The sequence below is a fragment of the Cuculus canorus genome, chromosome 36 (genome assembly GCF_017976375.1).
Source record: "Cuculus canorus isolate bCucCan1 chromosome 36, bCucCan1.pri, whole genome shotgun sequence".
NCBI classification, from domain to species: domain Eukaryota; kingdom Metazoa; phylum Chordata; class Aves; order Cuculiformes; family Cuculidae; genus Cuculus; species Cuculus canorus.
The window spans coordinates 345,217-371,087 of record NC_071436.1 but is presented as its reverse complement, the minus strand read 5'-3'; the positions used below and the strand labels follow the sequence as shown (position 1 = coordinate 371,087).

Sequence of the window (25,871 nt, the reverse complement as noted above, 5' to 3'; positions counted from 1 at the left end):
GGGCACTAGGAGGAACTGGGGAGGGACTGGGAGGAACTGGGGAGGGACTGGGAGGCACTGGGAGGAGAATGGAAGGGACTGGGAGGCACTGGGATGCAACCTGGGTGAGGGCAAGCGCGTCTGCAAGGAGGTCAACTACAACGCCGCCGCCCAGGAGGACCAAGGTGGGCACTGGGAGGGCACTGGGAGGTACTGGGAGGGCACTGGGAGGCACTGGTGGGCACTGGGAGGGCACTGGGAGGGACTGGTGGGCACTAGGAGGAACTGGGGAGGGACTGGGAGGAACTGGGGAGGGACTGGGAGGGCACTGGGATGCAACCTGGGTGAGGGCAAGCGCGAGCGCAAGGAGGTCAACTACAATGACGCCGCCCAGGGGGACCAAGGTGGGCACTGGGAGGGACTGGGAGCCACTGGGAGGAGAATGGAAGGGACTGGGAGGCACTGGGAGGGCACTGGGATGCAACCTGGGTGAGGGCAAGCGCGAGCGCAAGGAGGTCAACTACAATGACGCCACCCAGGAGGACCAAGGTGGGCAGTGGGAGGGCACTGGGAGGGACTGGGAGGGACTGGGAGGGCACTGGGAGGGACTGGTGGGCACTAGGAGGCACTGGGGAGGGACTGGGAGGGACTGGGGAGGGACTGGGGAGGGACTGGGAGGCACTGGGATGCAACCTGGGTGAGGGCAAGCGCGTCTGCAAGGAGGTCAACTACAACACCACCGCCCAGGAGGACCAAGGTGGGCACTGGGAGGGCACTGGGAGGCACTGGGAGGGCACTGGGAGGCACTGGTGGGCACTGGGAGGGCACTGGGAGGGACTGGTGGGCACTAGGAGGAACTGGGGAGGGACTGGGAGGAACTGGGGAGGGACTGGGAGGGCACTGGGATGCAACCTGGGTGAGGGCAAGCGCGAGCGCAAGGAGGTCAACTACAATGACGCCGCCCAGGGGGACCAAGGTGGGCACTGGGAGCCACTGGGAGGGCACTGGGAGGGACTGGGAGGCACTGGGAGGAGAATGGAAGAGACTGGGAGGCACTGGGAGGGACTGGGATGCAACCTGGGTAAGGGCAAGCGTGAGCGCAAGGAGGTCAACTACAGTGATGCTGCTCAGGAGGACCAAGGTAGGGACTGGGAGGGCACTGGGAGGGCACTGGGAGGCACTGGTGGGCACTGGGAGGCACTGGGAGGGCACTGGGAGACACTGGGAGGCGCTGGGAGGCACTGGGAGGGACTGGGAGGCAATCTGGGTAAAGGCAAGTGTGTGTGCAAGGAGGTCAACTACAACGATGCCACCCAGGAGGACCAAGGTGGGCACTGGGAGGGTACTGGGAGCTACTGGGAGGGTACTGGGAGCTACTGGTTGGCACTGGTGGCACTGGTTGGCACTGGTGGGCACTGGTTGGCACTGGAGGGCACTGGGAGGGTACTGGGAGCTACTGGTGGCACTGGTTGGCACTGGTGGCACTGGTGGCACTGGTTGGCACTGGTGGGCACTGGTGGGCACTGGTTGGCACTGGTGGGCACTGGTGGCACTGGTGGCACTGGTTGGTACTGGTGGGCACTGGTGGGCACTGGTGGCACTGGTGGCACTGGTGCTCACGGGTCCCCCGTAGATAATCAGTCCGAGTACTCAGTGGGCTCTGAGGAGGAGGACGAGGACTTCGATGAGCGACCCGAGGGTGAGTGGCGTCCCCCCATGTCCCCTCTGTGTCCCCCCAAATCCCCTCTGTGTCCCCCCACTGTCCCCTCTGTGTCCCCCACTGTCCCCTCTGTGTCCCCCACCGTCCCCTCTGTGTCCCTCGCTGTCCCCTCTGTGTCCCCCACCGTCCCCTCTGTGTCCCCCATTGTCCCCTCTGTGTCCCCACATCCCCCCACATCCCCTCTGTGTCCCTCGCTGTCCCCTCTGTGTCCCCCGCCGTCCCCTCTGTGTCCCCCACTGTCCCCTCTGTGTCCCCCGCTGTCCCCTCTGTGTCCCCACATCCCCTCTGTGTCCCCCGCTGTCCCCTCTGTGTCCCCCACTGTCCCCCCACGTCCCCTCTGTGTCCCCCACATCCCCCCATGTCCCCTCTGTGTCCCCCACTGTCCCCTCTGTGTCCCCCACATCCCCCCACATCCCCTCTGTGTCCCCCACTGTCCCCTCTGTGTCCCCCACATCCCCCCATGTCCCCTCTGTGTCCCCCATTGTCCCCTCTGTGTCCCCCCCGTGTCCCCTCTGTGTGTCCCCAGGTGTCTCCCCACATTCTTCCTTGTGTCCCCTGGGGGGGGGTCAGGGTGCCTTTGGGGGGGGTCAGGGTGCCTTGAGGGGGGGTCAGGGTGCCTTGGGGGGGTCAGGGTGCCTTTGGGGGGGTCAGGGTGCATTAGAGGGGGGTCAGGGTGCCTTGAGGGGGGGTCAGGGTGCATTAGGGGGGGTCAGGGTGCCTTTGGGGGGGTCAGGGTGCCTTCAGGGGGGTCAGGGTGCCTTGAGGGGGGGTCAGGGTGCCTTTGGGGGGGGTCAGGGTGCCTTGAGGGGGGTCAGGGTGCCTTGGGGGGGGTCAGGGTGCCTTGAGGGGGGGTCAGGGTGCCTTTGGGGGGGGTCAGGGTGCCTTGGGGGGGGTCAGGGTGCCTTTGGGGGGGTCAGGGTGCCTTCAGGGGGGTCAGGGTGCCTTTGGGGGGGTCAGGGTGCTTTGGGAGGGGGGTCAGGGTGCATTGGGGGGGGTCAGGGTGCCTTTGGGGGGGGTCAGGGTGCCTTGAGGGGGGTCAGGATGCCTTGGGGGGGGTCAGGGTGCCTTTGGGGGGGTCAGGGTGCATTAGGGGGGGGTCAGGGTGCCTTTGGGGGGGGTCAGGGTGCATTGAGGGGGGGTCAGGGTGCTGGGGTGGGGGTCAGGGTTCATTAGGGGGGGTCAGGGTGCCTTGGGGGGGTTCAGGGTGCCTTGGGGGGGGGTCAGGGTGCCTTGAGGGGGGTCAGGGTGCTGGGGTGGGGGTCAGGGTGCTTTTGGGGGTGCCCACTGACCCCCCCTTTCCCCCTTCCCCCCCCCCCCCCAGGCCGCCGTCAATCCAAGCGGCAACTGCGGAACGAGAAGGACAAACCTCTTCCCCCCCTCCTCGCCCGCGTCGGGGGGAACATCGAGGTTGGATATTGGGGGGTCGTCCCCCCCCGATATTGGGGTCCCCCTGAGTTTGGGCCCCCCCTTAATTTCGGGGTCTCCCCCCCCATTCATCACACACCCCCTTGTGACCCCCCCCGGATATTGGGGTCTCTCTGGAGTTTGGGTCCCCCCCACCCCAAACTTCACCCCCTCATGGATTTTGGGGTCCCCCCCACCCCCCTGATGACTCCTTTGCCTTCGGGCCTGTGTCCCCCTGCATTTTGTGTCCCCCTGGATTTTATGACCCCCAAATTTTGGGTCCCCCTTCACTTATGACCCCCCCAGATTTTGCCTTCCCCCCCCCCACACTTATGACACCCCTAAATTCCGGGGTCCCCCCAGATTTTGGGGTCCCCCCACCCCCCTGGTGACCCCTTTGCCTTCTGGCCTGTGTCCCCCCGCATTTTGTGACCCCCAGGTTTTGGGTCCCCCTTCACTTATGACCCCCCCAGATTTCACCTTCTCCCCCCCACACTTATGACCCCCCTAAATTCCGGGGTCCCCCCACATTTTGGGGTCCCCCACCCCCCTGATGACTCCTTTCCCTTCTGGCCTGTGTCCCCCCGCATTTTGTGTCCCCCCGGATTTTGAGACCCCCAAATTTTGGGCCCCCCTTCACTTGTGTCCCCCCATTTTTTAGTTACCCTTCACACTTATGACCCCCCTAAATTCCGGGACCCCCCCAGATTTTGGGGTCCCCCCACCCCCTTTGTGACCCCTTTCCCTTCTGGCCTGTGTCCCCCCCGCATTTTGTGTCCCCCCAGATTTTATGACCCCTGATTTTGTGTCCCCCTTCACTTATGACCCCCCCCAGATTTCACCTTCTCCCCCCCACACTTATGACCCCCCTAAATTCCGGGGTCCCCCCACATTTTGGGGTCCCCCACCCCCTTTGTGACCCCTTTCCCTTCTGGCCTGTGTCCCCCTGCATTTTGTGTCCCCCCGCATTTTGAGACCCCCAAATTTTGGGCCCCCCTTCACTTATGTCCCCCCAGATTTTAGTTACCCTTCACACTTATCACCCCCCTACATTCTGGGGTCCCCCCACATTTTGGGGTCCCCCACCCCCCTGATGACTCCTTTCCCTTCTGGCCTGTGTCCCCCCGCATTTTGTGTCCCCCTGGATTTTGAGACCCCCAAATTTTGGGCCCCCCTTCACTTGTGTCCCCCCATTTTTTAGTTACCCTTCACACTTATGACCCCCCTAAATTCCGGGGTCCCCCCACATTTTGGGGGGGTCCCCCCCTCCCCCTTTGTGACCCCCTCGTACCATCTCCCCCCTCCTCTCCGGTGCCTCCTTTGCCATCTGGGTCTCCCCTTTGGATCTCGGGGTGTGTTCCCTCCCCCTGGATTTTTGGGTTCAGCGATGGATTTTGGGGTTCAGCGATGGGTTTTGGGGTCCCGCAGGTTTTGGGGTTCAACACACGGCAGCGGAAGGCCTTCCTGAACGCGGTGATGCGGTGGGGAATGCCGCCGCAGGACGCCTTCACCTCGCAGTGGCTCGTCAGGGACCTGCGCGGCAAAACCGAGAAGGAGTTCAAGTGGGTGACAGAGGGGACACGGGGGGGGACACGGGGGACAGGGGGTGGCAGCAGGACAGGGGGACGCTGGGGACAAGGGGGGACACTGGGGACGGGGTGGCTTTGGGACAGGGAGTGGCTTTGGGACGGGGATACTGGGGACGGGGTGACATCAGGATAGAGGGTGGCATCAGGACAGGGGGACGCTGGGGACAGGGGGTGACATCAGGACAGGGGTGACATCAGGACAGGGAGTGGCTTTGGGATGAGGGGACACTGGGGATAGGGGTGGCTTTGGGAGAGGGGGGACGCTGGGGACAGGGGGTGACATCGGGACAGGGGTGACATCAGGACAGGGAGTGGCTTTGGGATGAGGGGACACTGGGGATAGGGGTGGCTTTGGGAGAGGGGGGACGTTGGGGACAAGGGGTGACATCGGGACAGGGAGTGGCTTTGGGACAGGGGGAGGTTGGGGACAGGGGGTGATATCAGGACAGGGAGTGGCTTGGGGACAGAGGGGACGCTGGGGACAGGGTGACATCAGGACTGGGGGTGGCTTTGGGACAGAGGGGACGTTGGGGACAAGGGGTGACATTGGGATGGAGTGGCATCGGGACAGAGAGTGGCTTTGGGACAGAGGGAGGTTGGGGACAGGGGGTGACATCAGGACAGGGAGTGGCTTGGGGACAGAGGGGACGCTGGGGACAGGGTGGCATCAGGACAGGGAGGATGTTGGGGACAAGGGGTGACATCGGGGCAGGGGGTGACATCAGGACAGGGGGATGCTGGGGACAAGGGGTGACATCGGGATGGGATGGCTTTGGGACGGGGGACGTTGAGGACAGGGGGTGACATCAGGACAGAGGGTGGCTTTGGGACAGGGAGACACTGGGGACGGGGTGGCATCAGGACAGGGGGACGTTAGGGACAAGGAGTGACATTAGGACAGGGAGTGGCTTTGAGACATTGGGGACGGGGTGGCATTGGGACAGGGGGTGACATCAGGACAGGGAGACGTTGGGGACGCAGGTGATATCAGGACAAGGGGTGGCTTTGGGACAGGGGGACATTGGGGACAGGGGGTGACATGAGGACAGGAGATGACATCAGGATAGGGGGTGACATCAGGACAGGGGGTGACACCAGGACAAGGGGGTGACACCAGGACAGGGGGTGACACCAGGACAAGGGGGTGACACCAGGACAAGGGGTGACATCAGGACAGGGGGTGACACAAGGATGGGGGTCACATCAGGATAGGAGGTGACACCAGGACAGGGGGTGACATCAGGACAAGGGGTGACATCAGGGTAGGAGGTGACACCAGGACAGGGGGTGACATCAGGACAGGGGGTGGCTTTGGGACAGGAGGTGACATCAGGACAAGGGGTGACATCAGGACAGGGGGTGGCATCAGGACAGGGGGTGACACCAGGACAGGGGGTGGCTTTGGGACAGGGGGTGACACCAGGACAAGGGGTGACACCAGGACAGGGGGTGGCATCAGGGCAGGGGGTGACATCAGGACAGGGGGTGACATCAGGACAGGGAGTGACACCGGGATAGGAGGTGGCACCAGGACAGAGGGTGACATCGGGACAGGGGGTGACATCGGGACAGGGGGTGGCTTTGGGAGGTGTCCCCGAGTGTCCCCGGTGCCGCGTGATGAGCCCTTACTCAGCCGAGTGCCACCGCCGTCGGCGTTCCTGGGGAGCGGACGAGGCCGTGTCCCCCTCAGCCCGGCGCACACCAACCCCCGGGGTCCCCAACGTCCCCAACGGCCCCTCGGGGGGACCCGGTCTGGACCGCGGGGACACCAGAGCAGTGGCGGAACCCGTCCAGAGGTGGTGGCACAGCCGTCACGGGCGCGGTGACGAGGGGACAGGCTGATGGCACCGGGGCGCTGGGGACGGTTAGGGACATCGGGGACGTCGGGGACGCTGAGGGCATTTGGGGACATCGGGGACGTCGGGGACGCTGAGGGCATTGGGGGACATCGGGGATGTTGGGGACACTGAGGGCATTTGGGGACATCGGGGACGTCGGGGACGTCGGGGACGCTGAGGGCCTTTGGGGACATCAGGGACATTGGGGACACTGAGGGCCTTTGGGGACATCAGGGATGTTGGGGACACTGAGAGCCTTTAGGGACATTGGGGACACTGAGGGCCTTTGGGGACATCAGGGACGTTGGGGACACTGAAGGCCTTTAGGGACATTGGGGACACTGAGGGCCTTTGGGGACATCAGGGACGTTGGGGACACTGAGGGCCTTTAGGGACGTTGGGGACATTGGGGACACTGAGGGCATTGGGGGACATCAGGGATGTTGGGGACACTGAGAGCCTTTAGGGACATTGGGGACACTGAGGGCATTTGGGGACATTGGGGATGTTGGGGCACAATCTGTGGTGACAATGGACGTTGGGGACAGTGACAGTGGGGACAGAGAGCTCTGAGAATGGGATCTGTGGGGACAACGGGACTTTGGGGACAGGAACAGTGGCATTGGGGACATTGGGGACGGTGCCAATGGGGAGAAGGGACATTGGGGATGGTGACAATGGTGACAATGGAGAGAAGGGACCTTTTGGTGACACAGTTTGTGGTGACAACAGACATTGGGGACAGCGACAGTGGGGACAGAGAGCTCTGAGAATGGGATCTATGGGGACAACGGGACTTTGGGGACAGGAACGGTGGCATTGGGAACATTGGGGACATCAGGGATGGTGACAGTGGGGACATTGGGGACATTGGGGACATCAGAGACAGTGACAATGGTGACAAGAGGCCTTTGGGGGGACAGTGTGTGGTGACAATGGACATTGGGGACAGCGACAGTGGGGACAGAGAGCTCTGAGAATGGGATCTATGGGGACAGTGGGACTTTGGGGACAGGAACGGTGGCATTGGGGACATCGGGGACATCAGGGATGGTGCCGATGGGGAGAAGGGACATTGGGGATGGTGACAATGGTGACAATGGGGACAAGAGGACTTTGGGGACACAGTCTGTGGTGACAACGGACATTGGGGACAGCGACAGTGGGGACAGAGAGCTCTGAGAATGGGGTCTGTGGGGACAATGGGACTTTGGGGACAGGAACGGTGGCATTGGGGACAGTGGGGACATTGGGGATGGTGACAATGGGGAGAAGGGACATTGGGGATGGTGACAATGGTGACAATGGGGACAAGAGGCCTTTGGGGACACAGTCTGTGGTGACAACGGACATTGGGGACAGCGACAGTGGGGACAGAGAGCTCTGAGAATGGGATCTGTGGGGACAACGGGACTTTGGGGACAGGAACGGTGGCATTGGGGACATCGGGGACATCAGGGACGGTGCCAATGGGGAGAAGGGACATTGGGGACAGTGACAATGGGGACAAGAGGCCTTTGGGGACACAGTCTGTGGTGACAACGGACATTGGGGACAGCGACAGTGGGGACAGAGAGCTCTGAGAATGGGGTCTGTGGGGACAATGGGACTTTGGAGACAGGAACAGTGGCGTTGGGGACATCGGGGACATCAGGGACGGTGCCAATGGGGAGAAGGGACATTGGGGACAGTGACAATGGGGACAAGAGGACTTTGGGGTCACAGTCTGTGGTGACAACGGACATTGGGGACAGCGACAGTGGGGACAGAGAGCTCTGAGAATGGGATCTGTGGGGACAATGGGACTTTGGGGACAGGAACGGTGGCATTGGGGACATCGGGGATGGTGACAATGGGGAGAAGGGACATTGGGGACGGTGACAATGGGGACAAGAGGCCTTTGGTGACACAGTCTGTGGTGACAACGGACATTGGGGACAGCGACAGTGGGGACAGAGAGCTCTGAGAATGGGGTCTATGGGGACAACGGGACTTTGGGGACAGGAACGGTGGCATTGGGGACATCGGGGACATCAGGGACGGTGCCATTGGGGAGAAGGGACATTGGGGATGGTGACAATGGTGACAATGGGGACAAGAGGACTTTGGGGACACAGTCTGTGGTGACAACGGACATTGGGGACAGCGACAGTGGGGACAGAGAGCTCTGAGAATGGGATCTGAGGGGAGAATGGGGCTTTGGGGACAGGAACGGTGGCATCGGGGACAGTGGGGACATCGGGGACGGTGACAATGGGGAGAAGGGACATTGGGGATGGTGACAGTGGTGACAATGGGGAGAAGGGACCTTTGGGACACAGTCTGTGGTGACAATGGACATTGGGGACAGCGACAGTGGGGACAGAGAGCTCTGAGAATGGGATCTGAGGGGAGAATGGGGCTTTGGGGACAGGAACGGTGGCATTGGGGACAGTGGGGACATCAGGGATGGTGACAGTGGGGAGAAGGGACATTGGGGATGGTGACAATGGTGACAATGGGGAGAAGGGACCTTTTGGGGACACAGTGTGTGGTGACAACGGACATTGGGGACAGTGACAGTGGGGACAGAGAGCTCTGAGAATGGGGTCTATGGGGACAATGGGACTTTGGGGACAGGAACGGTGGCATTGGGGACATCGGGGACATCGGGGACGGTGACAATGGGGAGAAGGGACATTGGGGATGGTGACAGTGGTGACAATGGGGAGAAGGGACCTTTGGGACACAGTCTGTGGTGACAATGGACATTGGGGACAGCGACAGTGGGGACAGAGAGCTCTGAGAATGGGATCTATGGGGACAATGGGACTTTGGGGTCAGGAACGGTGGCATTGGGGACATCGAGGACATGGGGACAGTGGGGACATTGGGGACGGTGACAATGAGGACAAGAGGCCTTTGGTGACACAGTCTGTGGTGACAACGGACATTGGGGACAGCGACAGTGGGGACAGAGAGCTCTGAGAATGGGGTCTATGGGGACAACGGGACTTTGGGGACAGGAACGGTGGCATTGGGGACATCGAGGACATGGGGACATTGGGGACATTGGAGACATGAGGGATGGTGACAATGGGGACAAGAGGCCTTTGGGGACACAGTTTGTGGTGACAATGGACATTGGGGACAGCGACAGTGGGGACAGAGAGCTCTGAGAATGGGATCTGTGGGGACAGTGGGACTTTGGGGACAGGAACGGTGGCATTGGGGACGTTGGGGACATCGAGGACATGGGGACATGGGGACGTTGGGGACATTGGGTGCCCCGTGGTGGCGGTGCGCGTGTCCCCAGGGCCTACGTGTCGCTGTTCATGCGCCACCTGTGCGAGCCGGGGGCCGACGGCTCCGAGACCTTCGCCGACGGTGTCCCGCGGGAGGGGCTCTCGCGGCAGCAGGTGCTCACCCGCATCGGCGTCATGTCCCTCGTCAAGAAGAAGGTACCCCAAAACCCCGGGGGGCACCCCCAAAACCCAGGGGCACCCCCAAAGCCCTCCCTGGCACCTCCAAACCCCTCCATGGCACCCCCAAGTCTTTGTGGCACCCCCAAACCCCTCTGTGTCCCCCCCAAACCCCTCTGTCCCGCCAAAGCCCTGCGTCCCCCTGAAAACTGGGGGCACCCCCAAATCCCTGTGGCACCCCCAAATCTCTGTGGCACCCCCCAAAGCCCTCTGTCACCCCCAAATCCCTCTGTGGCACCCCCCAAAGCCCTGTGGCACCCCCAAATCTCTGTGTCACTCCTAAATCTCTGTGTCACCCACAAACCCCTCTGTGTCATCCCCAAACCCCTCTGTCTCCCCAAAACTGCTGCGTCCCCACCCAAAACTGGGGGCACCCCCAAATCCCTGGGGCACCCCCAAAGCCCTCTGGCACCCCCAAAGCCCTCTGTGTCACCCCCACAACCCTCTGTGTCACCCCCAAGTCTTTGTGTCACCCCCAAACCCCTCTGTCCCCCCAAAACTGCTGCGTCCCCACCCAAAACTGGGGGCACCCCCAAAGCTCTGGGGCACCCCCAAAGCCCTCTGGCACCCCCAAAGCCCTCTGTGTCACCCCCAAATCTGTGTGTCACCCCCAAACTCCTCTGTGTGATCCCCAAATCTGTGTCCCCCCAAACCCCTCTCTCCCCCCCCAAACCCCTCTCTCCCCCCCAAACTCCTGCATCCCCCCCAAATATCCATGTCCCCCCAAATCTCTGTCCCCCCCAAACCCCTGCGTCCCCCAAATCTCTGTCCCATCCCTCCCAAACCCCTGTGTCCCCCCCAAACCCCTGTGTCCCCCCCAAAACTGGATTCAGCCCCAAACCCCTCTGTCCCCCCCAAACCCCTCTGTCCCCCCCAAACCCCTGTGCCCCCCCCAATCCCCTCTGTCCCCCCAAACCCCTGTGTCCCCCCAAAACTGGGTTCACCCCTAAACCCCTCTGTCCCCCCAAACCCCTGTGTCTTCCGAAAACTGCTGTCCCCCCCAAACCCCTGTGTCCCCTCCAAACCCCTCTGTCCCCCCAAACCCCCTGTGTGTCCCCCAAACCCCTGTCCCCCCCCATAACTGGGTTCACCCCCAAACCCCTCTGTCCCCCCAAACCCCTGTGTCTTCCCAAAACTGCTGTCCCCCCCAAACCCCTCTGTCCCCCCCAAACCCCCTGTGTCCCCCCAAACCCCTGTCCCCCCCAAACCCCTGTGTCCCCCCCAAACCCCCTCTGTTCCCCCAAAACCTCTCTGTCCCCCCCAAACCCCTGTGTTCCCCCCAAACCCCTGTGTCCCCCCCCAAACCCCTGTCCCCTCCCCATGACTGGGTTCACCCCCAAACCCCTCTGTCCCCCCCAAACCCCTATATCCCCCCCCATAACTGGGTTCACCCCCAAACCCCTCTGTCCCCCCCAAACCCCTATATCCCCCCCCATAACTGGGTTCACCCCCAAACCCCTATATCCCCCCCCATAACTGGGTTCACCCCCAAACCCCTCTGTCCCCCCCAAACCCCTATGTCCCCCCCATAACTGGGTTCACCCCCAAACCCCTGTGTCCCCCCCAAACCCCCTCTGTTCCCCCAAAACCTCTCTGTGCCCCCCAAACCCCTGTGTTCCCCCCAAACCCCTGTGTCCCCCCCCAAACCCCTGTCCCCTCCCCATGACTGGGTTCACCCCCAAACCCCTCTGTCCCCCCCAAACCCCTCTGTCCCCCCCCATGACTGGGTTCACCCCCAAACCCCTCTGTCACCCCCAAACCCCTGTCCCCTCCCCATGACTGGGTTCACCTCCAAACCCCTCTGTCCCCCCCAAACCCCTCTGTCCCCCCCCATGACTGGGTTCACCCCCAAACCCCTCTGTCACCCCCAAACCCCTGCGCCCCCCCCCATGACTGGGTTCACCCCCAAACCCCTGCGTCCCCCCCAAACCCCTCTGTCCCCTCCAAACCCCTCTGTCCCCCCCATAACTGGGTTCACCCCCAAACCCCTGTGTTCCCCCCATAACTGGGTTCACCCCCAAACCCCTCTGTCACCCCAAACCCCTGCGTCCCCCCATAACTGGGTTCACCCCCAAACCCCTCTGTCACCCCCAAACCCCTGTGTGTCCCTCCCGACTGGGTTCACCCCCAAACCCCTCTGTCACCCCCAAACCCCTGCGTCCCCCCCCATGACTGGGTTCACCCCCAAACCCCTATGCCCCCCCCCATGACTGGGTTCCCCCCCAAATCAGGGTGTCCCCCCCCCCCCATGACTGGGTTCCCCCCCAAATCGGTGTCGTCCCCCCCATAACTGGGTTCCCCCCCAAATCGGTGTCGTCCCCCCCATAACTGTGTTCCCCCCCAAATCGGGGTCCCCCCCCCCCCGCAGGTGCAGGAGTTCGAGCACATCAATGGGCGTTGGAGCCTTCCGGAATTGGCGCCGGAGCCGAGCGTGGACTCGAAGCGCTCCTCCCGCGCCTCTTCGCCCGCCAAAACGGGGCCCCCCAGCCCCGACCAGAGCGGCCCCCCCAGCCCCGGCCCCCCCACGCCCGGTACGGGGGGACAGGAGGGGGGACACAAAGGGGGACAAAGGGGGGACAGGAGGGGGGGGACACAAATGGGGGACAGGATGGGGACGGGAGGGACAGAGAGGGGGACATAGGGGACAGGATGGGGACAAGGGTTGGGGGTGACAGGGGGACAGAGAGGGGGACAAGGGGGACGGGATGGGGACGGGGGGACAGGGGGGACGGGGGGGACAGGATGGGGACAAGAGATGAGGGTGACAGGGGGACAGGATGGGGACATGGGGGACAGGATGGGGACAGGGGGGACAGAGAGGGGGACAGGAGGGGGACATGGGGGACAGAGGGGACAGGATGGGGACAAGGGGGACGGGATAGGGACAAGGGGGACATGGGAGACAGGATGGGGACAGGGGGGACAGGATGGGGACGGGGGGACAGGGGGGACAGGATGGGGACAGGGGGGACAGGATGGGGACGGGGGGACAGGGGGGACAGGATGGGGATGGGGGGACAGGATGGGGACAGGGGGGACAGGATGGGGACAGGGGGGACAGGATGGGGATGGGGGGACATGGGGGACAGGATGGGGACAGGGTGGGGACAGGGGGGACAGAGAGGGGGACAGGATGGGGACAGGGGGGACAAGGGGGACAGGGGAGACATGGGGGACAGGATGGGGACACGGGGGATGGAGAAGGGGACAGGATGGGGACAGGGGGGACATGAGGGACATGGGGGACATGGGACAGGATGGGGACAGGGGGGACAGAGGCGATGAAGGGGAGAAGGGGGACGGAGAGGGGGACAGGATGGGGACGGGGGGGTCATGGGGGACAGGGGGGACAGGATGGGGACATGGGAGACATGGGAGACGGGATGGGGACAGGGGACAGGATGGGGACAGGGGCGACAGGATGGGGACAAGGGATGGGGGTGACAGGGGGACAGGATGGGGACAAGGGGGACATGGTGGACATGGGAGACAGGATGGGGACAAGGGAGACAGGATTGGGGACAGGGGGGACGTGGGGGACAGGATGGGGACAGGATGGGGACAGGATGGGGACAGGATGGGGACAGGGGGGACAGAGAGGGGGACAAGGGGGACAGAGAGGGGGACAGGATGGGGACATGGGGGATGTGGGGGACGGGGGGGACAGGGTGGGGACAAGGGGGACATGGGGTACAGGATGGGGACAGGGGGGCCAGGATGGGGACAGGGGGGACAGGATGGGGACAAGGGGGACGGAGAGGGGGACAGGATGGGGACAAGGGGGACAGGATGGGGACAGGGGGGACAGGATGGGGACGGGGGGGACAGGATGGGGACAAGGGGGACGGAGAGGGGGACAGGATGGGGACATGGGGACAGGGGGGACAGGATGGGGACAAGATGGGGACAGTATGGGGACAAGGGGGACAGGGTGGCAACAGAGGGGACGTGGGGGACAGGATGGGGACAGGGGGGACAGGATGGGGACGGGGGGGACAGGATGAGGACATGGGGGACAGGATGGGGACAGGATGGGGACAAGGGGGACAGAGAGGGGGACAGGATGGGGACAAGGGGGACATGGGGGACAGGGTGGGGACGGGGGGACAGGATGGGGACAGGGGGGATGTGGGGGACATGGGGGATGTGGGGGACAGGATGGGGACAGGGGGGGACAGGGTGGGGCCGCGGGGCCGCGGGGGGGTCGTTGTGGCGGTGTCCCCGTGTCACAGCCCACGGTCCCCCGTGCAGCCACGCCGGCGCCCAGCGAGCGCGGGGACGGAGCGGGGCCACCCCTGGACAGGGACGACGGTGACACCGGGGACACCGAGAAGGAGCCCAAAGCGCCCGACAGGATGGACGCCGAGGTGGGGGACACGGCTGTCCCAACCCCGGTCCTGTCCTCCCCGTCCCTGTCCCCATCGCCATCCCTGTCCCCATCCCTGTCCCCATCGCCATCCCTGTCCCCATTCCTGTCCCCATCGCCATCTTTGTCCCCAATCTTGTCCTCCCTGTCCCCATCCTTGTCCCCAATGATGTCCTCGCTGTCCCCATCCCTGTCCCCATCGCCATCTGTCCCCAACCCTGTCCTCCCTGTCCCCAGCCCTGTCCCCAACCCTGTCCTCCCTGTCCCCAGCCCTGTCCCCAGCCCTGTCCCCATCCTTGTCCCCATCACCATCCCTGTCCCCATCCCCATCCCTGTCCCCAATCCCTGTCCTCGCTGTCCCCATCCCTGTCCCCATCGCCATCTTTGTCCCCAATCCCGTCCTCCCTGTCCCCATCCCTGTCCTCCCTGTCCCCATCACCATCCCTGTCCCCAATCCTGTCCCCATCACCATCTCTGTCCCCATCCCTGTCCCCAATGATGTCCTCCCTGTTCCCATCCCTGTCCCCATCCCTGTCGTCATTGTCATCTTTGTCCCCAATGATGTCCTTGCTGTCCCCATCCCTGTCCCCATTGCCATCTTTGTCCCCAATCCCGTCCTCCCTGTCCCCATCTCTGTCCCCAATGATGTCTTCCCTGTCCCCATCATTGTCATCTTTGTCCCCATCCCTGTCCTCCCTGTCCCCATCCCTGTCCCCATCGCCATCCTTGTCCCAAATCCTGTCCTCCCTGTCCCCATCCGTGTCCCCATTGCCATTCTTGTCCCCATCCCTGTCCCCATCGCCATCTTTGTCCCCAATCCTGTCCCCATCCCTGTCCCCATCCCCATCCCTGTCCCCATTCCTGTCCCCATCGCCATTCTTGTCCCCAATCGTCCCCATCCCTGTCATCATTGTCATCTTTGTCCCCAATCCCGTCCTCCCTGTCCCCATCTCTGTCCCCAACCATGTCTTCCATGTCCCCATCCCTGTCCCCATCCTTGTCCCCATCACCATCATTGTCCCCAATCCCGTCCTCCTGTCCCCATCCCTGTCCCCATCGCCATTCTTGTCCCTGTCCCTGTCCCCATTGCCATCTTTGTCCCCAATCCTGTCCTCTCTGTCCCCATCACCCTGTCCCCATCACCCTGTCCCCATCACCCTGTCCCCATCCCTGTCCCCATCCCTGTCCCCATCCCTGTCCCCATCACTTTGTCCCCATCCCTGTCCCCATCCCTGTCGTCATTGTCATCTTTGTCCCCAATCATGTCCTCCCTGTCCCCATCTGTGTCCCCATCACCACCATTGTCCCCAATCCTGTCCCCAATCCTGTCCCCATCCCTGTCCCCATCCCTGTCCCCACCATTGTCCCCAATCCTGTCCCCATCCCTGTCCCCATCCCTGTCCCCCCCCGTCCCCCCCTTCCTGTCCCCACGTCCCCCCCATTCTCCCTCGAGGGGTGCACTCCCCAATTGTCCCCAATTGTCCCCACAGCCCTCTGTCCCCGAGGTGTCACCGTCCCCGGGGGACGGCAGCGACGCCGACGCACTGCGCAAAGGGGACGAAGAAGAGCCCCCGGCACCGCGGGAGCCCGAGGGGACCCCTTCCCGCGACGACAGAGGAGGTGGGACCCCAAAACCGGGGGGAACCCCAAAAAATCCGTCTGTCACTGTCACCCCAAAAGGGACACCAAAATCTGTGTCACTGTCACCCCAAAAGGGACACCAAAATCTGTGTCACTGTCACCCCAAAAGGGACCCCAAAAGCCGTCTGTCACCATCACCCCAAAAGGGACACCAAAATCTGTGTCACTGTCACCCCAAAAGGGACCCCAAAAACTGTGTCAGTGTCACCCGAAAAGGGACCCCAAAAGCCATCTATCACCGTCACCCCCAAAGGGACCCCAAAATCTGTGTCACTGTCACCCCCAAAAGGACCTCAAAAGGAACCTCGAGCGCCCCTTCACCCCAAAAGGGACCCCAAAATCTGTGTCACTGTCACCCCCAAAGGGACCCCAAAATCTGTCACCATCACCCCCAAAGGGACCCCAATATCCCTGTGTCACTGTCACCCCAAAAGGGACCCCAAAAACTGTGTCACTGTCACCCCCAAAAGGGACCCCAAAATCTGTGTCACCGTCACCCCCAAAAGGGACCCCAAAAGGAGCCGCGAATGCCCCTTTGCCCCAGAAGGGACCCCAAAATCTGTGTCACTGTCACCTCAAAAGGGACCCCAAAATCTGTGTCAGTGTCACCCCAAAAGGGACCCCAAAAGGAATCTCAAGCGCCCCTTCACCCCAAAAGGGACCCCAAAATCTGTGTCACCGTCACCCCAAAAGGGACCCCAAAAACTCTGTCACTGTCACCCCAAAAGGGACGTCAGAAGGAGCCTCGAGTGCCCCTTCACCCCCAAAGGGACCCCAAAATCTGTGTCACTGTCACCCCCAAAAGGGACCCCAAAATCTGTCACCATCACCCCCAAAGGGACCCCAATATCCCTGTGTCACTGTCACCCCAAAAGGGACCCCAAAATCTGTGTCACCGTCACCCCCAAAAGGGACCCCAAAAGGAGCCGCGAATGCCCCTTTGCCCCAGAAGGGACCCCAAAATCTGTGTGTCACTGTCACCCCAAAAGGGACACCAAAAGGAGCCTCGAGTGCCCCTTCACTCCAAAAGGGACCCCCAAAGGGACCCCAAAAGGAGCCTCGAGTGCCCCTTCACCCCCAAAGGGACCCCAAAAGGAGCCTCGAGTGCTCCTTCGCCCCGAAAGGGACCCCAAAAAGAGCCTCGAGTGCCCCTTTACCCCAAATGGGACCCCAAAAGGAGCCTCGAGTGCCCCTTCGCCCCCAAAGGGACCCCAAAAGGAGCCTTGAGCGCCCCTTCACCCCAAAAGGGACCCCAAAAGGAGCCTGGAGTGCCCCTTCGCCCCAAAAGGGACCCCAAAAGGAGCCTCGAGTGCCCCTTCGCCCCAAAAGGGACCCCAAAAGGAGCCTCGAGTGCCCCTTCGCCCCAAAAGGGACCCCAAAAGGGACCCCAAAAGGAGCCTCGAGTGCCCCTTCGCCCCAAAAGGGACCCCAAAAGGAGCCTCGAGTGCCCCTTCGCCCCAAAAGGGACCCCAAAAGGAGCCTCGAGTGCCCCTTCGCCCCAAAAGGGACCCCAAAAGGAGCCTCGAGTGCCCCTTCGCCCCAAAAGGGACCCCAAAAGGAGCCTCGAGCGCCCCTTCGCCCCAAAAGGGACCCCAAAAGGAGCCTCGAGTGCCCCTTCACCCCCAAAAGGGACCCCAAAAGGAGCCTCGAGTGCCCCTTCGCCCCAAAAGGGACCCCAAAAGGAGCCTCGAGCGCCCCTTCACCCCCAAAGGGACCCCAAAAGGAGCCTCGAGCGCCCCTTCGCCCCTAAAGGGACCCCAAAAGGAGCCTCGAGCGCCCCTTCACCCCAAAAGGGACCCCAAAAGGAGCCTCGAGTGCCCCTTCGCCCCAAAAGGGACCCCAAAAGGAGCCTCGAGCGCCCCTTCGCCCCAAAAGGGACCCCAAAAGGAGCCTCGAGCGCCCCTTCACCCCAAAAGGGACCCCAAAAGGAGCCTCGAGTGCCCCTTCGCCCTAAAAGGGACCCCAAAAGGAGCCTCGAGTGCCCCTTCACCCCTAAAGGGACCCCAAAAGGAGCCTCGAGCGCCCCTTCGCCCCAAAAGGGCCCCCCCAAACTCCCCCCTCGTCCCCCCGTGCAGGTGCTGAGGCCGAGAAGGTTTTGGGGGGTGAGAAAGGCGACGAGAAACCCTCCGAAGAGGACCCCAAAGAGCGTCCGGGGGACCCCGATTCCAAACGAGGTGTGTGGGGAGGGGCGGGGCTTATCTAAGGGGAGGGGGCGTGGTCACAGTGACGCCATTGGGGGCGGAGCAACGCTTAAACGCACCCCCGAAGGGTTTTTGCTGTTCCTTGTGCCGCGTTCACTCTGAAACCTACTGATGGCTGCCGGCTGCAAATGGCTTCTTGCCGCCTGCCGATGGGGTTTTTTGGGGGGGGGGAGGCAAAAAGTGGGGGTTCCGCCATAGTGGTGACCCCTCCGTGACCCCATCCAGAAGAAGCGAAGGCGGAGAAGGACTCCAAAGCGGAAACGCGGTCCAACGGCCGTCGGGAGGAGAAGGTGGAGAAACCGCGTTTCATGTTTAATATCGCCGACGGCGGCTTCACCGGTGAGCGCTGGGGGGGGATCGAAGCCGGAGCGATCCGACGGAATTCCGGAGGGCTGTAAAATTCCCGGCGTTTTCCTTTCTCTCCGCCGTAGAGCTGCACACGCTGTGGCAGAACGAGGAGCGCGCCGCCATCTCGTCAGGGAAGCTGAACGAGATCTGGCACCGGCGCCACGACTACTGGCTCCTCGCCGGCATCGTCCTGTATCCTTCCGGAGCGCCGGGAGCGCCGCGGCGGGGAGGCGGCGGCATCCACGTCGCGGTGACGGTGGTGGAGGCGTTGGGGACGGCGGTGATGGGGATACGGTGACATTGAGATCGCGGCGACGGTGGTGGAGGTGTTGAGGACAGCGGTGATGGGGATACGGTGACATCGAGACTGCGGTGACGGTGGTGGAGGCGTTGATGACGGCGGTGATGGGGATTCGGTGACATTGAGATCGCGGTGACGGTGATGCGGTGACGGTGATGCGGTGGTGGAGGCGTTGAGGACGGCGGTGATGGGGATACGGTGACATTGAGGTGGTGGTGATGATGATGCGGTGGCGGTGGTGGAGGTGTTGAGGACAGTGGTGATGGGGATACGGTGACATTGAGAGCGCGGTGACGGTGACGTAGTGATAGTGATGCGGTGGTGGTGACGTTGAGGACAGCGGTGATGGGGAGACGGTGACATTGAGATCGCGGTGACGGTGATGCGGTGATGGTGATGCGGTGGTGGAGGTGTTGAGGACAGCGGTGAAGGGGGTACGGTGACATCGAGATTGTGGTGACGGTGACGCAGTGATGGAGGTGTTGAGGACTGTGGTGATGGGGATACGGTGACATTGAGATCGCGGTGACGGTGATGCGGTGACGGTAGTGGTGGTGTTGAGGACAGCGGTGATGGGGATACGGTGACATTGAGATCGCGGTGACGGTGATGCGGTGACGGTAGTGGTGGTGTTGAGGACAGCGGTGATGGGGATACGGTGACATTGAGACTGCGGTGACGGTGATGCGGTGACGGTGGTGGTGACATTGAGGACGGCGGTGATGGGGACACAGTGACATCGAGACCACGGTGACAGTGACGTAGTGATGGTGATGTGGTGACGGTGATGCGGTGGTGGTGACGTTGAGGACAGCGGTGATGGGGATACGGTGACATTGAGATCGCGGTGACGGTGATGCGGTGATGGTGATGTGGAGGTGGTGATGCGGTGGTGGAGGTGTTGAGGACGGCGGTGATGGGGATACGGTGACATCGAGATCGCGGTGATGGTGACACAGTGGTGGTGATGTGGAGGTGGTGATGCGGTGGTGGAGGCGTTGAGGACAGCGGTGAAGGGGGTACGGTGACATCGAGATTGTGGTGACGGTGACGCAGTGATGGAGGTGTTGAGGACTGTGGTGATGGGGATACGGTGACATCGACATTGCGGTGACGGTGATGCGGTGACGGTGGTGGAGGTGTTGAGGACAGCGGTGATGGGGATTTGGTGACATTGAGATCGCGGTGACGGTGATGCGGTGACGGTGATGCGGTGGTGGAGGCGTTGAGGACGGCGGTGATGGGGATACGGTGACATTGAGGTGGTGGTGATGATGATGCGGTGGCGGTGGTGGAGGTGTTGAGGACAGCGGTGATGGGGATACGGTGACATTGAGATCGCGGTGACGGTGATGCGGTGACGGTGGTGGTGGTGTTGAGGACAGCGGTGATGGGGATTTGGTGACATTGAGATCGTGGTGACGGTGATGCGGTGATGGTGATGCGGTGGTGGAGGCGTTGAGGACAGCGGTGAAGGGGATTCGGTGACATTGAGATAACGGTGACGGTGATGCGGTGATGGTGACGCAGTGATGGAGGCATTGAGGACGGCGGTCATGGGGATACGGTGGCATTGAGAGCGCGGTGATGGTGGTGGAGGCGTTGAGGACTGTGGTGATGGGGATACGGTGACATTGAGATCGCGGTGACGGTGACGTAGTGGTGGAGATGCGGTGGTGGTGGTGGTGACGTTGAGGACAGCGGTGAAGGGGGTACGGTGACATCGAGATTGTGGTGACGGTGACGCAGTGATGGAGGTGTTGAGGACTGTGGTGATGGGGATACGGTGACATTGAGATAACGGTGACGGTGATGCGGTGACGGTGACGCAGTGGTGGAGGCATTGAGGACAGTGGTGATGGGGATACGGTGACAGTGATGCGGTGGTTGAGGCGTTGAGGACAGCGGTGATGGGGATACGGTGACATTGAGATGGTGGTGACAGTGACGCAGTGAGGGTGATGTGGAGGTGGTGATGCGGTGGTGGAGGTGTTGAGGACAGCGGTGATGGGGATACGGTGACATCGAGATAACGGTGACGGTGATGCAGTGATGGTGACGCAGTGATGGAGGCATTGAGGACGGCGGTCATGGGGATACGGTGACATTGAGATAACGGTGACGGTGATGCAGTGACGGTGATGCGGTGGTGGAGGCGTTGAGGACGGCGGTGATGGGGATACGGTGACATCGAGACTGCGGTGACGGTGATGCGGTGACGGTGATGTGGTGACGGTGGTGGAGGTGTTGAGGACAGCGGTGATGGGGATTTGGTGACATCGACATCGCGGTGATGGTGATGCGGTGACGGTGATGCGGTGGTGGAGGCACTGGGGACGGCGGTGATGGGGATACGGTGGCATTGAGATCGCGGTGATGGTGATGCGGTGATGGTGATGCGGTGATGGTGATGCGGTGGTGGAGGCATTGAGGACGGCAGTCATGGGGATACGGTGACATTGAGATCGCGGTGACGGTGATGCGGTGACGGTGGTGGAGGCGTTGAGGACAGCGGTGATGGGGATACGGTGACATTGAGACTGCGGTGACGGTGATGCGGTGACGGTGGTGGTGACGTTGAGGACGGCGGTGATGGGGATACGGTGACATCGAGATCGCGGTGATGGTGATGTAGTGATGGTGATGCGGAGGTGGTGACATTGAGGACAGTGGTGATGGGATACGGTGACATTGAGATCGCGGTGACGGTGATGCAGTGATGGTGGTGGAGGCGTTGAGGACAGCGCTGACGGTGACATTGGGGACACAGTGACATCGTTTGTGTCCCGAGGGCGAAGAGGGACTGAGAATCACAGTGACGGTGACACAGTGACGGTGACAATGACACAGTGATGGTGACATGGAGATGGTGACGCCGTAGCGGTGATGTTGAGGACAGCGCTGACGGTGACATTGGGGACGCAGTGACATCGTTTGTGTCCTGAGGGCGAAGAGGGGGACCGGAAATGAGGGTGACGGTGACACAGTGACGGTGATGTGGAGACGGTGACACTGTAGTGGTGATGTTGAGGACAGCGCTGACGGTGACATTGGGGACACAGTGACATCGTTTGTGTCCTGAGGGCGAAGAGGGACTGAAAATCACAGTGACGGTGACACAGTGACGGTGACAATGACACAGTGACGGTGATGTGGAGACGGTGACACTGCAGTGGTGATGTTGAGGACAGCGCTGATGGTGACATTGGGGACACAGTGACATCGTTTGTGTCCTGAGGGTAAAGAGGGACTGAAAATCACAGTGACGGTGACACAGTGACGGTGACAACGACACAGTGACGGTGACGGTGATGCAGTGACGGTGATGCGGTGACGGTGATGCGGTGGTGGAGGTGTTGAGGACAGCGGTGACGGTGATGTTGGGGACACAGTGACATCGTTTGTGTCCCGAGGGCAAAGAGGGACTGAAAATCACAGTGACGGTGACACAGTGACGGTGACAACGACACAGTGATGGTGATGTGGAGATGGTGATGCCGTAGCGGTGATGTTGAGGACAGCGGTGACGGTGACGTTGGGGACACAGTGACATCGTTTGTGTCCCGAGGGCGAAGAGGGGGACCGGAAATGAGGGTGACGGTGACGCAGTGACGGTGACAATGACACAGTGATGGTGACGTGGAGACGGTGACGCCGTAGCGGTGATGTTGAGGACAGCGCTGACGGTGACATTGGGGACACAGTGACATCGTTTGTGCCCTGAGGGTAAAGAGGGACTGAAAATCACAGTGACGGTGACACAGTGACGGTGACAACGACACAGTGACGGTGACAATGACGCAGTGATGGTGATGTGGAGACGGTGACGCCGTAGCGGTGATGTTGAGGACAGCGCTGACGGTGACGTTGGGGACACAGTGACATCGTTTGTGTCCTGAGGGTGAAGAGGGACTGAAAATCACAGTGACGGTGACAATGACACAGTGACGGTGACACAGTGATGGTGACAGTGATGCAGTGATGGTGATGTGGTGACGGTGACGCTGTAGCGGTGATGTTGAGGACAGTGCTGACGGTGACATTGGGGACACAGTGACATCGTTTGTGTCCTGAGGGTGAAGAGGGGGACCGGAAATGAGTGTGGCGGTGACATCGTGACAGTGACAGTGACACTGTGATGGTGATTCGGTGACGGTGACGCCGTAGCGGTGATGTTGAGGACAGTGCTGACGGTGACATTGGGGACACAGTGACATCGTTTGTGTCCTGAGGGTGAAGAGGGGGACTGGAAATGAGGGTGGCGGTGACACAGTGACGGTGACAATGACACAGTGACGGTGACAACAACACAGTGATGGTGATGTGGTGACGGTGATGTGGTGGTGGAGGCGTTGAGGACAGCGCTGACGGTGACATTGGGGACACAGTGACATCGTTTGTGTCCTGAGGGCGAAGAGGGACTGAAAATCACAGTGACGGTGACACAGTGACGGTGACAATGACACAGTGACGGTGATGTGGAGACGGTGACACTGCAGTGGTGATGTTGAGGACAGCGCTGATGGTGACATTGGGGACGCAGTGACATCGTTTGTGTCCTGAGGGTGAAGAGGGACTGAAAATCACAGTGACGGTGACACAGTGACGGTGACAACGACACAGTGACGGTGACGGTGATGCAGTGACGGTGATGCGGTGGTGAAGGCGTTGAGGACAGCGCTGACGGTGACATTGGGGACACAGTGACATCGTTTGTGTCCTGAGGGCAAAGAGGGGGACCGGAAATGACGGTGACGGTGATGTAGTGACGGTGACAACGACACAGTGATGGTGACAATGACACAGTGACGGTGATGTGGAGACGGTGACGCCGTAGCGGTGATGTTGAGGACAGCGCTGACGGTGACATTGGGGACACAGTGACATCGTTTGTGTCCTGAGGGTGAAGAGGGGGACCGGAAATGAGTGTGGCGGTGACATCGTGATGGTGACAATGACACAGTGACGGTGACGGTGACACAGTGACGGTGATGTGGTGGTGGAGGCGTTGAGGGCAGCGGTGACGGTGACATTGGGGACACAGTGACATCGTTTGTGTCCTGAGGGTGAAGAGGGGGACCGGAAATGAGGGTGACGGTGACACAGTGACGGTGAATGACACAGTGACGGTGACAACGACACAGTGACGGTGACGGTGATGCAGTGACGGTGATGTGGTGACGGTGATGCGGTGGTGGAGGCGTTGAGGACAGCGCTGACGGTGACATTGGGGACACAGTGACATCGTTTGTGTCCCGAGGGCGAAGAGGGGGACGGTGTCGCGGTGACGGTGTCGCGGTGTCGCGGTGTCGCGGTGTCGCGGTGCCCGTCCTTAGCGCTCAGCCACGGCTACGCGCGCTGGACGGACATCCAGAACGACGGCGCCTTCGGAGTCATCAACGAACCCTTCAAGGGCGAAGCGTCCAAAGGGAATTTCCTGGAGATGAAAAACAAATTCCTGGCGCGGCGCTTCAAGGTGAGCGGCGCACGGGGGGCGTGGGGGCACGAGGGCGGCGCACGAGGGGGCGTGAGGGCACGAGGGCGGAGCACGAGGGGCGTGAGGGCACGAGGGCGGCGCACGAGGGGGCGTGAGGGCACGAGAGTGTCACACGAGGGGCGTGGGGGCACGAGGGCGGCACACGAGGGGGCGTGAGGGCACGAGAGTGGAGCACGAGGGGCGTCAGGGCACGAGGACAGGGCACGAGGGCGTTGCACGAGGGCCGTGAGGGCACGAGAGTGTCGTACGAGCGGTGTGAGGGCACGAGGGCGTTGCACGAGGGCTGTCAGGGCACAAGAGTGTCACACAAGGGGCATGAGGGCACGAGAGTGTTGTACGAGGGCCATGAGGGCACGAGGGTGGAGCACGAGGGCATCACATGAGGGGCGTGAGGGCACGAGAGTGTTGCACGAGGGGCGTGAGGGCACAAGGGCGTTGCACAAGGGCCATTAGGGCACGAGGGTGTCGCATGAGGGGTGTGAGGGCACGAGAGTGTTGTATGAGGGGTGTGAGGGCACGAGGGCGGAGCACGAGGGGCGTGAGGGCACGAGAGTGTCGTACGAGGGGCATGAGGGCACGAGGACAGAGCACGAGGGGCGTGAGGGCACAAGGGTGGAGCACGAGGGCATCACATGAGGGGCGTGAGGGCACAAGAGTGTTGCACGAGGGGCGTGAGGGCACGAGAGTGTGAAGGCACGAGGGCTGTGAGGGCACGAGGGCGTCGCACGAGGGGCATGAGGGCACAAGGGTGTGAAGGCACAAGGGCTGTGAGGGCACGAGAGTGTTGCACGAGGGGCATCAGGGCACGAGGACAGGGCACGAGGGCGTTGCACAAGGGCTGTGAGGGTACGAGGGTGTTGTACGAGGGGTGTGAGGGCACGAGAGTGTCGCACGAGGGGTGTGAGGGCACGAGGGGCATCGCACGAGGGCGTTGCACGAGGGCTGTCAGGGCATGAGAGTGTCACACGAGGGCCATCAGGGCACGAGGACGGAGCACGAGGGGCGTGAGGGCACAAGAGTGTTGTACGAGGGGCATCAGGGCACGAGGGTGGAGCACGAGGGCTTTGCACAAGGGCTGTGAGGGCACGAGGGCCACGAGGGGCGTGAGGGCACAAGGGTGTCGCACGAGGGGCGTCAGGGCACGAGGGGCGTGAGGGCACGAGAGCGTCGTACGAGGGCCATGAGGGCACAAGGGCGTTGCACGAGGGCTGTCAGGGCACAAGGGTGTCGCACGAGGGCCATCAGGGCACGAGGACGGAGCACGAGGGGCATGAGGGCACAAGAGTGTCGCACGAGGGCCGTCAGGGCACGAGAGTGTTGTACAAGGGGCGTGAGGGCACGAGAGTGTCGCATGAGGGCCATGAGGGCACGAGAGTGTTGTACGAGGGCCATCAGGGCACAAGGGTGGAGCACAAGGGCGTCGCACGAGGGGCGTGAGGGCACGAGAGTGTCGCACGAGGGGCGTGAGGGCACAAGGGTGGAGCATGAGGGCATCACATGAGGGGCGTGAGGGCACGAGAGTGTTG

The 25,871-nt window shown here is 62.1% G+C and overlaps 2 protein-coding genes across 2 annotated transcripts in view; one reads left to right on the top strand and one right to left on the bottom strand.

Annotated features, from left to right (window-relative positions):
* Positions 1-25,871, top strand: part of CHD3 (chromodomain helicase DNA binding protein 3) — an 86,550-nt gene that overhangs the window by 43,718 nt on the left and 16,961 nt on the right. The window contains 11 exon segments of the mRNA XM_054052721.1: positions 1,613-1,678; positions 3,021-3,106; positions 4,532-4,665; positions 9,826-9,970; positions 12,360-12,522; positions 14,243-14,358; positions 15,848-15,977; positions 18,074-18,172; positions 18,425-18,538; positions 18,631-18,739; positions 24,192-24,324. Of these exon segments, the coding sequence (XP_053908696.1) occupies positions 1,613-1,678; positions 3,021-3,106; positions 4,532-4,665; positions 9,826-9,970; positions 12,360-12,522; positions 14,243-14,358; positions 15,848-15,977; positions 18,074-18,172; positions 18,425-18,538; positions 18,631-18,739; positions 24,192-24,324 (1,295 nt within the window).
* Positions 6,520-9,771, bottom strand: LOC128849971 (uncharacterized). Its single transcript, XM_054052722.1, has 2 exons — positions 7,031-9,771; positions 6,520-6,678 (listed from the first exon to the last, which is right to left on the bottom strand). Exons 1-2 carry the CDS (start codon positions 8,179-8,181, stop codon positions 6,558-6,560), a joined length of 1,272 nt encoding a protein of 423 aa, XP_053908697.1. The 5' UTR covers positions 8,182-9,771; the 3' UTR covers positions 6,520-6,557.

Coding starts and splice junctions, on each gene's coding strand:
- LOC128849971 (XM_054052722.1), bottom strand. CDS start 8,181: ATGTCCCCGATGTCCCCAACGCCACTGTTCCTGTCTCCAAAGTCCCAT. Junction 6,679..7,030: donor ATTGTGCCCCAACATCCCCA/ATGTCCCCAAAT, acceptor CCGACGTCCCCG/ATGTCCCCAAATGCCCTCAG.